This window comes from Pituophis catenifer, unplaced genomic scaffold (assembly GCF_029215685.1).
Source record: "Pituophis catenifer annectens isolate HBS135680 unplaced genomic scaffold, rPitCat1.0.hap2 SCAF_2, whole genome shotgun sequence".
Lineage (NCBI taxonomy): Eukaryota > Metazoa > Chordata > Lepidosauria > Squamata > Colubridae > Pituophis > Pituophis catenifer.
The window spans coordinates 97,939,233-97,952,850 of NW_027256882.1; the positions used below are offsets into that span (position 1 = coordinate 97,939,233).

A 13,618-nucleotide genomic window follows, 5' to 3' on the forward strand; every position below is an offset into this window, starting at 1 on the left:
TGTACAAAGAAAAAACATTTTTAGACTCACTTTAAAGATATAAAGCTACATTAAAACATTATTTCAATTACATATATCAAACTGGTAAAGATCCATCCTAATTCCAATCAATTCATTAAATTTGTCACTCCTTCCAGCTTATCCTCATAAAATAAAATATTTTTCTTCTTCAGTTGCCAATTTTCTGTTGCTCTTTCCACACCTCTGTGCATTAATTTTTTAAAAAAGGTATTGAGGATAGATTTTTCTTGTGAAACAGTTCTCAAATCCAGGTCTTTTAAAGTACCACTTCCAAAATATTTTACTGTGAGGCAACTAAAGAAGATACGTGAGACAGAATTTAAACATGTTACATTTCACCCATCTGAGCACATATTAATGATATGCATGTACCCAGTGGTGGGATTCAGCCAGTTTGCACCACTTCGGGAGAACCGGTTTTAACTTTCTGAGTAGTTTGGTAAACTGGTTGTTGGAAGAAACATTAGGGCAGAGAACCGGTTGTTAAATTATTTGAATCCCACCACTGCATGTACCTCATAGTTGGTGGGATAGAATAACCACATGTTTACTCACAAAGTGTATTAGAGACCCTATACAACTAAGGTTGGTAAAGCTGAAAGCTTCAATTGACCAAAGGCATGGGGATATGAAGTTCAATATTTTGGGGGGCATCTCTGAGGATGACAATTGCATATGGAATATTGCACAGTAGAATAGAAAAAGAATAAAAGATCATGAACGAATGAAAGAAAGAAAAATAGGCATGTTGTTTATGTCACTAAAAGAAAAGTGAAGGATTGAATGGATACAGTCTGATCTCATGGATTGGAAATTATGACTATATATTGAGTAGTTTAATTATAAATTGAGAATCATAAGCATATTGATGATTCTGGACACTAAACTTCTAGTATTCCCCAGTGGCTTATAATAAAAGTAGTATTAGTATCCATAACTGTGGTTTCCTGGCTTGGTCTACCTTGAAAGGCTGACAAGTCACTACCAACTGGAACCAGCCACTGAGGAAGAATGGAAAACAGTGTCCAGCTCCATAACTGATTGAGAAAGTTATCATGTCAATAGTATTAAAGGCCATGAAGAGAATCATAAGGACCAGAGCAGGTTCTCTATCACCATCTGGGCAATAATTCTCCTTATTGGCAAAGGAAATGTTAAGGATTTAAAGGGAACTTTCTGTTTGCAGCATATATATTCATTGACGTGAGTCCTGCCTGCTATAATACAGTAGAATTCTATGGCAAATACAACACTAGCAAATCTATGATATGTATAAAAAATCTGGATGTACACCAAAATACTGCAGACTGTATTATTTAGAATTACAGATTATAAAGATAGTATTTATCCAAATTTGCTGGACACATTATTCATTTACTTCACAATGGAATATATATTGAATTTCATTCCCACTCCCAAATCAGACTGATTGTTGAAAAACAATTCCATGAAAGGAACCATGAAATGTCTGCATTGATCTAATTAATAAAACTGTCTATGAGCAAGTTGCTTGGATAGTAATATGCCACTAAGCATTTTCTTACAGTAAATATATTGGAATTGTTTGAAAAGAGCATTGCATAAGAGCAGTTATCAAAAGAGCCATTTAGCTTCTTAAACGGATTGGAAATAGCTTCCGCCCATTCATGTTTTTGGATCCCATATCATTGCAGTCCAGCCTTATGTGTCAAAGCAAATTATTTTCTATTTCTCCTTCACTGGGGAGGGGAGGAATTCTTAAGGAGTGAAAAGCACAGGAACAGCTCTTCACTTCCTCCTGTCTGTTATTCTCCACTGTTCTATATGTCACCCCTATTCATAAGCTTAATGTACATCAGCCTTAAAACTGATTTTAATTTGTCAGCCTGCCATCATCATGTCCAGTATATTTTTGAACAAATGGTTTTGTTGGCGAGGTGTTATTTTGGAATATGAGATATTCCAGTGGATCACCAATGGATGTCATCCATAATTAATTTTAGGGAGGGTTTTTTTTATCTTGATCTATTAACTTCTAAAAAAAATAGCCAGCATTTAAAAGTTGTTTCTTTCCACTATGCTGGTAAATATAATAAAGTGCCAGGATCATGCATGCCTTTCTGTGACTAGTTTCCTATTCTAAGTGACAGTGTCAGCTACCAAACTGTGCCCATGATAGTGATGCAGGCAAAAGAACAAACAAATGGCTTCCAGTTTCCTCAAGTCACTTCCTGTTTTCATATGTCCCTCCATGATTACTTCCTGCTCAAGTACTACAGTCAGGAATTCCTCACAAAAAGGTGAGAAATGATGATAGGAAGGAAAGAACCATGTTCTTGTTCTGCTTCGATTTGAATTACGCCAAGTAAAACTCAAATTGATTTATGCCAAGTTTTCCAAAGTTTATCTGAAGAATGAAAGAAGTGGATTTGGAAATACTACTTTGATTAGTCATTTGCTACATTTCTCTTCTCAATTTTTATGTGTCCAAAATGATTATCTGGCACATTGTATAATCTACATTTCCATCCTATACCAACAGAACGTGAAAAAAGAAGCAGATGCATAAAGATTTGAAGATATCTTGAAATTCTGATCCATGCATTTGCAATTTAGCAAGACATCAGGATTTTGGAGGCATAACACTATCTAAAAAATATTATATGGCATTGAAAGGAAAGGTTTACACCTAACCTCTAGCAATATCTAGATGTTATCTGATGATTTAAGCCCGTGATGATGAACCTATGGCACGTGTGCCATAGGTGGCATGCAGAGCCATATCTGTGGGCATGCAAGCATTACCCTAGCTCAGCTCCAGTGTGCATGCGCACACCGGCCAGCTGATTTTCGGGCTTTCCGGGCCCACTGGAAGTTGGGAAACAAGCCATTTACGGCCTCCAAAGTGCCTCCGGGGTGGGGGGAGGCCGTTTTCGCCCTCCCCAGGTTCCAAGAAAGCCTCTGGAGCGTGGGGAGAGTGAAAAACAGGCCTACTGGGCCCACCATGCCATCACATGCCAAAAGCGGGAGGAGCGTGGGGGGTTGCGTGCGCATGCATGGGGAGGTGGGGCGCATTGAATTATGGGTGTGAGCATGCAGATATACGACACCCCCCCCCCCCGTGCTCCTCTCACTTTTGGCATGCGACAGCAAAAAGATTAGCCATCACTGATCTAAGCTGTTTTCCAACATTTGTGTTAGGTTTTGTGAGGGAAGTTGCTTTGGGGTTCTTAATTTGGTAGGACTTGTTTAGTTGTGTTTTTCTCTTTTTTTTTTACAAAATAGAAAGGAATAAGAGTTTTTAACAATCTGGTCAAAATTAGTTTGCAGTTGTTTTTAAGTTATAACAAGATGACCCATGACTTGTCGGGTCATTCTTTCATAGCTGTTTCCTTACCTAAACAGAATGACCACAGGTGTGTGTGGGGGGGGGGAACGGTAAGACCAGGATCAACTTTTGACTTCCTGCCAACTTCCCATTGACTTTACTTGTGGGATGTTGACAAGGTTAGAAATCACAATCACCTGATCACAGCTGACCATGGCAGCACACCAGATATGCAATGGTCACAGGTTTGTGAATGCAATTGGTTTGAAGTACCTTCAGATTTCAATTCCACAGGAGTAATGGGTCCTTTCTGGATTTTGGAACACATTCTTTAAGTAAGTCCACTTAAGGTACCTTGCTTTAAAAATTGTTTCCCATATGATGCTCTCTTTTGCCTAATTGAAGGTTACAAATGGACAAACAGAAGAATTTTATCAGTATGTGGATTTTCCAGTCTTATTGTTTTATTTTGACATTATATTACATTGCTAATACTGTGGTATACAGGAAGATATATTTATTAATGTGATGTAATGAAAGGTATATGTCTTTGGAAGAATGGAAAGAAAGGGAGTAAACTTCTGGCTTACAGATTATCCTTCAAATAATTTTATTATATTGCTTTTATTCTGTTTTCAAGTGATGTTAGCTGCCCAGAGTAATGTATTTGTGATGGGCAACCATATAAATTTAACAAATTATTAATAATTAGTGGGCTGTAGCAATAATAATCTCAATGTTTCCCCGCCCATTTTTTAAAAATGTTGCAAATTTGTGAGTTTCAAAACTATTTTCTTTTTCTATTATTCAAAAGTAATTCATTTTAATATGTTTTATTATTGATGAAAATGTGATAAATGCAAGAAGTACTAAAATAAAATAATGGGCATCTGCCCCTTTAAGACATTACCATTGTTGAATTAAACAAGGTAACTAAAATAGCAAAATAAATTTTGCTTACACTTACCAATATTTACTGAAGTAAATAAATTTTGATGCATTACAGAATTAGTTAGGAAAGATTTATTGAGAATTTTAAATATTCAGTATTATCTTTTCTGGAAGGATCAAAATATATTAAAATGTCATTCGGACTATACTGAATGAGCATATGAATCAGGCAAATGTTTTGCTTTTTTGTGTTGTTTATGAAAGTGTGTATTTATGTTTAGTTTTTGAAGGACTAATAGGAGGCTGAAAACAGGAAAGCAATTATACATTAAATAAATTTTAATTTCAATAAAATTTTCAATAAAACTATTTTCCTTCAGAAAACAATATTTTCCCCTCAACAGTTGTTCCAAGAAATCTCTCCTCTAGATGCCTTTTGGAACAAAACTTCATTAGGTTTAATAATTTCATGAATTTCCTGACTATTCCCTGGACTTTTTCATATCTGCATGATGCTAGCAAAAAATATGATGTTTCTCACTTAGAGCTATCATTTTTTTGTTGTGGAAATGCTGAACAGGAATTCTGATTCACTAACCGCTATATTCCGGTTGTAGACAGACATAATGAAAAAGAAAGCAAAGCTGAACTTAAAACTTTTCACATTTCTTTAATAATGTGAAGAAGTTAACAACAATATATGGCCATATTTGTAAAACAGAGTTTTATCTCAGAAGTACAGAATAATCTACAGCTATCCAGGTTATGCATCCATCGTGAGCTTCCATTGTCTTATTAACTAGTTACAATTGTTTTTTTTTATTGAAACTGGCTCCTATCTGCGCTAGGGTATTCATACAACTTCTGTATCTAGAAGATATTGTTCAATGTGCCTATCCACCTGAATCTCCAATGGAGATTTATCCGATTTAATATTAATGTAGTTGGCTATGTCAGAATTTACCGTTTGTTGATATGTCCTGGACCATTATATTTATAATTTAAATTGGCATTCTGCCTATTGTATATTATATATTGAATCTGCTCACCACTCTATATATTTCAGAAGTCCAGAACAGACATCACGTGTTTTTCATCTGTTCTTTCTCCTGCTGTGATGGAGGTGTTTGATCTGTAATCTTTCCTTAAGAAGAAAAGACTGTGATTTTTCGGATGTCTCTCCCTCTTAAATCTTCTTCCATGCTAGTCCCCCGTAAATAGGAAAAAGTTTAGGAATGGATTTTGCTGTTTCATTGAGGAGGATATCACAGTGCAACAGCAGCATCACAGCAGCAGCAGATTGTTGGAGAATATTCATACTGAGCAGACATCCAATGAAACTGAATGCAGAGATAAAAGAAACAGCACATTGTGTGGACAACTGGCAGGGACATTAAATGATTTTTATTATGCAATTTTCCACAGGAAAGAAGAGCTACTGGGATAGTAATCTTCTTTAAAAACGTGTAGGGATGGGTGAAAGTCCTATATCTTTCCAAGTTAAAAACTTGGGAGTTACAGTCTGATCTAGTGGTTTAAGGGATCAGGCTGAAAAGTGGTGAGTTCTAGCCCCCCTTAAGTCATGATAGCCAGCTGGGTGACTTAGGGCCAGTCATTCTCTCTCAGCCCAAGTCACTTCACCGAGTTGTTGTGGTGAGGAAAATAGGAGAAGGAAGGAATATTAAGTATGTATGCCCCTTTGAGTTTTTATAAACTCCAGGCCTTCAGGAAGAGCCTTTACACCTGGTTCCGCTAGTTAACCTGGGGCCCCAATAGGGGTGCACTAGGCTGAGGGTGGCTGATGAGATAGAAAGATCCGCACCCCATCTTGGTTTTTTAGCCTTTATTAATCTTTCTTAATTTAAATTGTTTTGTTTTATCTTTTTATCATGCTGTAAGCCGCCATAGTCATTACAACAGTGAAATGGGTGGCATATAAATATAATAATAAATAAAATAAAAAATAAAAATGAGGCAGGATTTAAAAAAAAATCTTTGAAAAAAAATCTATATTTGTTCATATTATTTTTCTTTTTTTCCCAGACCATCAGCAACTTAATCATCCAAGAAGCCAATGTTTCTGTCATGTATAAGTGTGTAGCCTCCAACAAAGTAGGCCGTGATGAACGATTGATATACTTTTATGTAACAAGTGAGTATCTTAAAAACAGAGTTCACTTAAACAGCCTGTTATATAACATTTAAAGGATTTAAAGAATTTTAAAGACTCCTTAATCTCTTTGAAACCACTGAATGGAAATTGTTTGTCAAAGTATGTTTGGTACTGTGTCTTCGTAATTAAGCAATACAGAGTGTTAAAACATATATTTATTATTTGCTAGTCCAAATCATTATCAGAACCAAAATTTGTTGAATTTTTTATTTTAAAACTTAGACTTTTGAAAATTTTACTTGATAAAAATCTATATATTAGAGTTTGCACAGTTTGAGTTTGTATTTTAAAGTGTTTTATTTGAACGAAAACATCTATGACAAAATATTTAAGACATTATACGCTGAAAGTCATGTGAGGTAGAGAAGCAAATTGAGAGATGTTTTAGAGCAAAGAAAGAAAAGTTTTGCCCTTCTATCAGCACACATACACATCAGTGGGGGATTCAAGTAATTTAACAACCGGTTCTCTGCCCTAATAATTTCTTCCAACAACCAGTTTGCCAAACTGCTCAGAAAGTTAACAACCGGTTCTCCCGAAGTGGTACGAACTGGCTGAATCCCACCACTGATACACATTCAGATTATCTATTTTAAAAGACTGGCATATCTTTAAAAACTACCATTCCCAAGTGTTTCTGGTACAGTAGCACCACCTAGTGCCCTGCCTATTGAATAGAATCAACAAACTTTCGATTTTAGAAGCTGAGCTTTTGAATTTTGCTCACTGAATCTATAGGACTTCAAGAAAACATCTTTGTTTACTAATGGAACAAATGTGAGACCCCATAGACAGCAGTTCGCACAACCATTAAGCTAAGCTAAAATGTGGTTTAATGGTTTCTGTTTCAGAGTGCGATTTAACCATTGTGTTAACAGAGCATTCAATCATGTTAAGCCGTAACTGAAATTTGGGCATGGAGTATTACGTGAATATAATCACTGTGTTTTGATAATTAGGATTTGAGATAAGCATGTTATATGAATTTAGCCAATGAAATAGTAGGACTTGATTTTAATCTGAACTATTTATCAGTACTATAATGTTACTTCCCATCAAAGGTGGTTCCTATTTTTCTACTTTCATTTTTTACGTGCTTACAAATTGCTAAGTTGGCAGAAGCTGGGACAAGTAACAGGACCTCACCCTGTTACGCAGTACTAGGGATTCAAACCGCTGAACTGCCGACTTTTTGATCGACAAGCTCAGCGTCTTAGCCACTGAGCCACCGCATCCCAGTCTAACACCATACAAACAATTAAATAGAAAACAGTATCCTAATAACCAAGGAGAAAATCACACCTCCACCAACACAGGCAGACCAACCTACTGTATATAAATAAGAAGCAAACCCTACACTTACTAGCATTAATGATATTACCTGCTTGAGTAATGAAATGTCTGCAAGCAAACAACCAAGTTCACAGAGCACCAAGGACTCCACAATTGTGTGTATGTGTATGTGTACACACAAAGCAAAGCCACAGTGCAACCAGAATATTTGAGGCCCAAATTTCAGAGATCTTTGTGTTAAAATAAATGTGTAAAATGCTACAATTGTAAAACACGTTATCCAAAGTAAATAAGGGCAGTAGTATTATATGAGAATTGGAAACAGGCATTTTAGCATTTGTAAAACCACATCTGTTTTAGTGGTTGAATGTTTGTTTGTTTTTTTCTTGCTTTCTTGGCAGCCATACCAAATGGATTCGAAATCGAGTCCGAGCCTTCTGAGGAGCCCATTGAGGGACAAGACGTGAGACTAAGTTGCAATGCCGATAACTATACCTATGAAAACCTGCAGTGGTACCGGCTCAATCTCTCAAGATTAAATTATGAAGAGGGCAACCCTCTAGTCCTGGATTGCAAGAATGTCCACCATTATGCAATGAAGCTGCAGGGCGAATTGAATTTCAAACCTAACTCCAATTATGCTGCTTTGACACTCACCATCCCAAGTATCTCTCTAGAAGATGAAGGAGACTATGTATGTGAAGTGCAAAACAGAGAAAACAATGAAAAACACTGCCACAAAAGATATATCTCTGTACATGGTAAGGACCACTGAGAAAGTCAATTTGATAAGGAAAACTTTGTTATGCTGAAAGATGCACAGAAACGTGCATGTTTGGCTAATGCAAAACAAGGGTAACACTGTGAAGAATACTAACTAATTAGATTTATTCTGGATTGAAATGACCAGAAGTTAATCTTTGAGTATAGATCTCTCTCTCTCTCTGCGTACTTCTTTATGGAACATAGATGATTCTTGGAGACTTGAGGCAGATGGAATTGGATTTTTTTGATGGAAATAATCTGAGTCCTCATAGCAGTAGATATGCTGAGGAAAAAAGTAATGGCTGACAAATAAAATGTTGTCTAAGTACAAAATATGTCTCCCTCATTATTTCAAAGCAGGACTGGTGCTTTTGTGAATTGATGTGATCTTAAATGTCCAGAATTACACCATTTCCCAAAATGCACTGACAGTCATATGGATTCAGATTATTCTGAGGAGACTTGCTTGGTAATAGACTTATTACATTTCTTATTCAAAACTTATTTCATAAGAAGAAATGCACCCATGTGCTTATGTTTTTATGTAGAATTGTGGACAGATATTTATTTTCCTTTAACACTAGCACAATGTTAACACATTTACCTGCTTAGCTAAAGCACAATAACTTCATTGATAATGTTAGTGATAAGCCAGAGTTTTTGCTTCATAAAATCATAATTCAAAGTTGGTTAACAATCCTAACTGAAGGGTAAAAACCTGGTGAAAATGTACATTTAGAAAATATACATTTAGAAGATGTGAGTCAACAGATATATTAAGAAATCACCAACAAAGAAAGTGGTGCAATATTTGCCATGTTTATAAAGGAAGCTAATGTTGTATTATCATTATTGGATGCTATCCATGTGTGAGAGAGAAATATGTAGCATGTATTTCAACATTTGTATTTATAGCATGTGTACATGCTACAGGTTATCTATAGGGCAGTAATTGCAGGGGGAAAAGAAGAAATTGCCATTTTATGTTGCTTTTCTTTAAAGTTGGGTAATAGACATTTAGGCGTGCAGTAAGCCTTTTAATTTTCCTCTATCCATTCATGTTGCTCTTATAGCTTACTTTAACTGAGCAGGAATGCAGTTTTAGAAACGATATTGTATCATGTTTAATATTTATGCAGTTGGGTAGATGCGTAATGAAAAAAGAGCAACCATGGATTTCCTGCCTGCAAATTTGAAAAAAATGACATAAGGGAAAATATTGTAAAACAGGTTCTGTTTTCTTGCCATTTGCATTGGTAACAATTATAATGTTACTACTAGATTGAAACAAAATAAGCCAGTTGTGTCCAGAAACTACAGTCACCAAAAAAACAATAACAGAAGTGTTTGCAGAGGAAAAATGAAATGTTGAGATTGAAACAGTGCTGGGGGAATGATGCATGGATAATTAGAGCCAGATATTCCAATTTTTAGAAAAAAATACTATACAGATTATTAGAAGAATCCAGCCTGCTATGCTGTTCAGGAGGGCTATATTTCCACTGGCTTTCAAAGCAAATTACGATCTTGATCACCTGAAAATTATTTTAATTGGCCTCATTTTATCACATAATATACTAGAAATTGCACAAGAGCAATGGGTTAAATGCAATCTTTCTTATGGATTAAGAGTGATCTTTCCTTTGATTTGCCATGGCCAAGATTCATTTTTTTATTTTCTACTATTTGTAACATGCTGTCTTCAAGGACAGCTGTACAGCTCCCACCATACAGAGTACCTGTTCTTTAGTCTCACATTTCTTGCATTTCATCTTTGTTCTCTTAATATCATTGCTTCAGCTTTAGAGATGCCCAGGTTGAAACAGAACCTGTCAAACATCCTGGTGAACGTGAGTGATTCTATAGAAATGCGCTGCAAGGTGGACGGTGTGCACATTCCAAACATCAACTGGTATAAAGATGAAAAGCTGGTTGAAGTAGTCTCAGGTATGGCTAGTTAGTTTTATGGGTTTAAAGAATGGAACATTCGTGGATAGAATACTTGCACAGCTATGACTAGAAGCTTGAAAATTTCAAACAATTCAAGATGGGTGGGTGGTGGAAGGAAGGGCAGACAGACACCTGGTGCTACAGTGTATCCTCAAAATAGTTCACATATTAGTGAACTATTTAATTAGTACATAGAATCTGAAAATATAGAAAAAAATATAAATTATTATGAAGAGTTTGTGTATACCTCCAAGCAACAAACAGGCAACTCAGAATTTATTCCTTCGGTTTCTTTGAACCTTCCCTTTCCTACAAACACATTAATGCCCATGCTTGAAATATGGGCAGCAATCCAAATAAACTATTTGCATGCATAAAAGCAGCATTCACCAACCTGGTGCTTTCAGGGTACATGGTCTAAATTAAATTCTTACGCAAAACAGAAGATAGATTTGCACCAAGTTTGAAAAAGACCTCCTCTTTTGGATGCAAGATCCAGATTCCGTTTATTCTTGCTTTGGCAGTTTTTTCAGCTTGTTTTCCTCTGAGAATTGACTCTCACATTACAAATGTAATTTATTACATGTATATTACTATTACTTTGAAAAAGCATGCTATCTTCTATGTAGATTGTTTCCCGACTACATCCAAATGGATGGATACTAGTGTTTTATAGATATTACTTTAGTATGGGAACATATGGTTTTAAAACCATCCACGTGTTAATTATAAGGATAATACTATTGCTACTATTACTATGGTATTACTACTAATGATAATAAGGTTTTACCTCAGTTACTCATGTTGTGGTTACATCCCAAATAGACAATTACAGTGTTTCCCAACCTGGGTAAAAGTGGTTTTTCTTCAGGTATGACATAATGACACAAAAACTTATTATCCAATCACAACAAATTGGATATTTAAATTGATTTAAAAGATTTTACTTACATTGGGTAAAAAGAATTTTCTGTTTAGCAGTTTTGGATAATGAAGGAAAACATTTTGGAAGCACTGGACTATTTTAATGCATTCTCCATGGGGCTTCTGTTGAAGAATATCTGGAGCCTTAAAGCTTCAATTGGTGCAAAATGTGACATTGCAGGCAGTTATGTGTGCTTCCAGCATTGCATACGTTACACCTCTGCTCCAGAGATGCGTTGGTTGCCAATCTGCTAAAGGTTCAGTTCAAGGTGCTGGTTTTGACCTTTAAAGACCTTAATGGCATGTGACCAAGTCATATCAGGGACCCCCCCTCTCCTAGACACATTTACCCATCCCATCAGATTAAGCTGGAGCGGCATTTGACAGGACACAGGAGGCAAACAGCTGCCCTGTGGAACTTTATCCCCCCCCCATGTGAGATTGACCTCAACTCTATTGATTTTTCATAAATTAACCTTAATTTGGTCTTAGGGAGTCCATGAAACATCTAAGTTGCATGTAGGACCTTGAAGATACCCTCCCGTGGTTTTACTTATACTTATGTTTCAATTGTTCAGTTTTTATTGTATGCCACTCAAAGTCGTATTCATGAGATTGGCAGCTATATAAGCTTGATAAAGAAAGAAAGAAACAAAGAATGGTCCAATGATGGGCACTGGTGCTTAGAATCAGCTGCTTGAAATAGTATATAAATTTAGGAATGAAGATAAAAAAGGACTGGTGTCGGTTTATTATTCATAACTGAATACCTTTCTTTTCCTCCGTGTTTCAGGGATTGACTTGGCAGATTTCAATCAGAGGCTCAGTATCCAAAGGGTGAGAGAAGAAGATGCTGGTCTTTATCTATGCAGTGTCTGCAATGCCAAAGGTTGTGTGAATTCCTCTGCCAGTGTTTCGGTAGAAGGTACTATTACTAATTTCAGTCCTCTGATTTTATAGAGAGATTGGTGTATTTGGAAATAAAGCAGCAGCAGAAGAAAGCTAAACAATTTGGAAGGAAGGAAGGCCTTTTGCCATACTGGGGCAGTAAAACAAATTTCATTCTCCATCTTTTATATCCTAAAAAGTTATTCCTAACTAGCCCAATCAAAAGAAAATATAGAAAATTCCCAACAATTCCTCTTTGGCTCTTTCTGTGTGTTGACTTTCTCTATGAATATCCTTGATTTGTTAATATGCCTATTTATAACTGTTCTTCTATTTCTTTTGTTCATGATCTTCCTCACCTATAGGCTCAGATGATAGGACCAATGTGGAAATCGTAATCTTAATCGGAACTGGGGTTATTGCCATCTTCTTCTGGATTCTCTTGATCCTCATCTTCTGTAATATCAAGAGAGTAAGGCTTCTTTTCCATCCTCCATCTAACAAGTTTGATTTGGTGAGGTAGCAAACAGAATCATAAACAGCTCCAACCTTCAAATCAGACGAATATTTTACTAGTAAAAATATCTTACTAATATTTAAATTTTTATTTATTTTATTTATTTTATTAAATTTCTATACCGCTCTTCTCCTGAAGGACTCAGGGCGGTGAACAGCCACGAGATAAAACACATAAATACAAAAATTTAAAATGAATTAAAAACGAATTAAATTAAATAATGGGGAATGAAAGCAGATACATCTGAAAGGCATCTTGTTGGGGAAGATAACATAGGATAGCCATTTCTGTAGTCCCATTCCAGTACTGTCATGCTTTTATTCTCCTTCAGGCAAAAATTATCTGCTTTTTATCAGGAGAAAAAATGGCTGGCAGCCATGATTGAATAATGTTGGCCTTGCTGTGGAAAAGAACCAAAGAACCAAATAGAACCCCCTTCTCTGTCATTTGCCCATGCTGTTTGTTTGTTTGTTTGTTTGTTTGTATTGTAAATAAAGTGTAGCACACTTAATAGGGAAATAAAGTTTCTCACAATGAATCAGTTTCTAGCAGATGTTATATAGAGTGACTGGATGTCAGAACCATTTTTCTTTTTGCTAAGACAAGCAGAGCCAGTGTCAAGGATCAGGATTTGAAGAAAACTAAACAATGTCACATGCCCTTTGCAAAATGACCACAATCTAGTCTTTCACAATCTTTCTCTTGTGTTGCAGCCTGCTCATGCTGATATCAAGACAGGCTACCTTTCCATTATCATGAATCCAAATGAAGTTCCTTTGGAAGAACAGTGTGAATACCTGACCTATGATTCCAACAAATGGGAATTTCCTCGGGAGAGACTTCGATTAGGTACACAAAAACATTGGGTTTGCTGATGAGAGAGGAATAG

General features: G+C 36.0%; 1 protein-coding gene across 1 annotated transcript in view; it reads left to right on the forward strand.

The window, feature by feature from the left end:
• FLT4 (fms related receptor tyrosine kinase 4) overlaps positions 1–13,618 on the forward strand; it is a 105,656-nt gene that overhangs the window by 67,155 nt on the left and 24,883 nt on the right. Inside the window, exons 12-17 of the mRNA XM_070933878.1 lie at positions 6,263–6,371; positions 8,087–8,446; positions 10,251–10,397; positions 12,118–12,249; positions 12,578–12,684; positions 13,443–13,578. Of these exons, the coding sequence (XP_070789979.1) occupies positions 6,263–6,371; positions 8,087–8,446; positions 10,251–10,397; positions 12,118–12,249; positions 12,578–12,684; positions 13,443–13,578 (991 nt within the window). The remainder of the gene's footprint in view (positions 1–6,262; positions 6,372–8,086; positions 8,447–10,250; positions 10,398–12,117; positions 12,250–12,577; positions 12,685–13,442; positions 13,579–13,618) is intronic.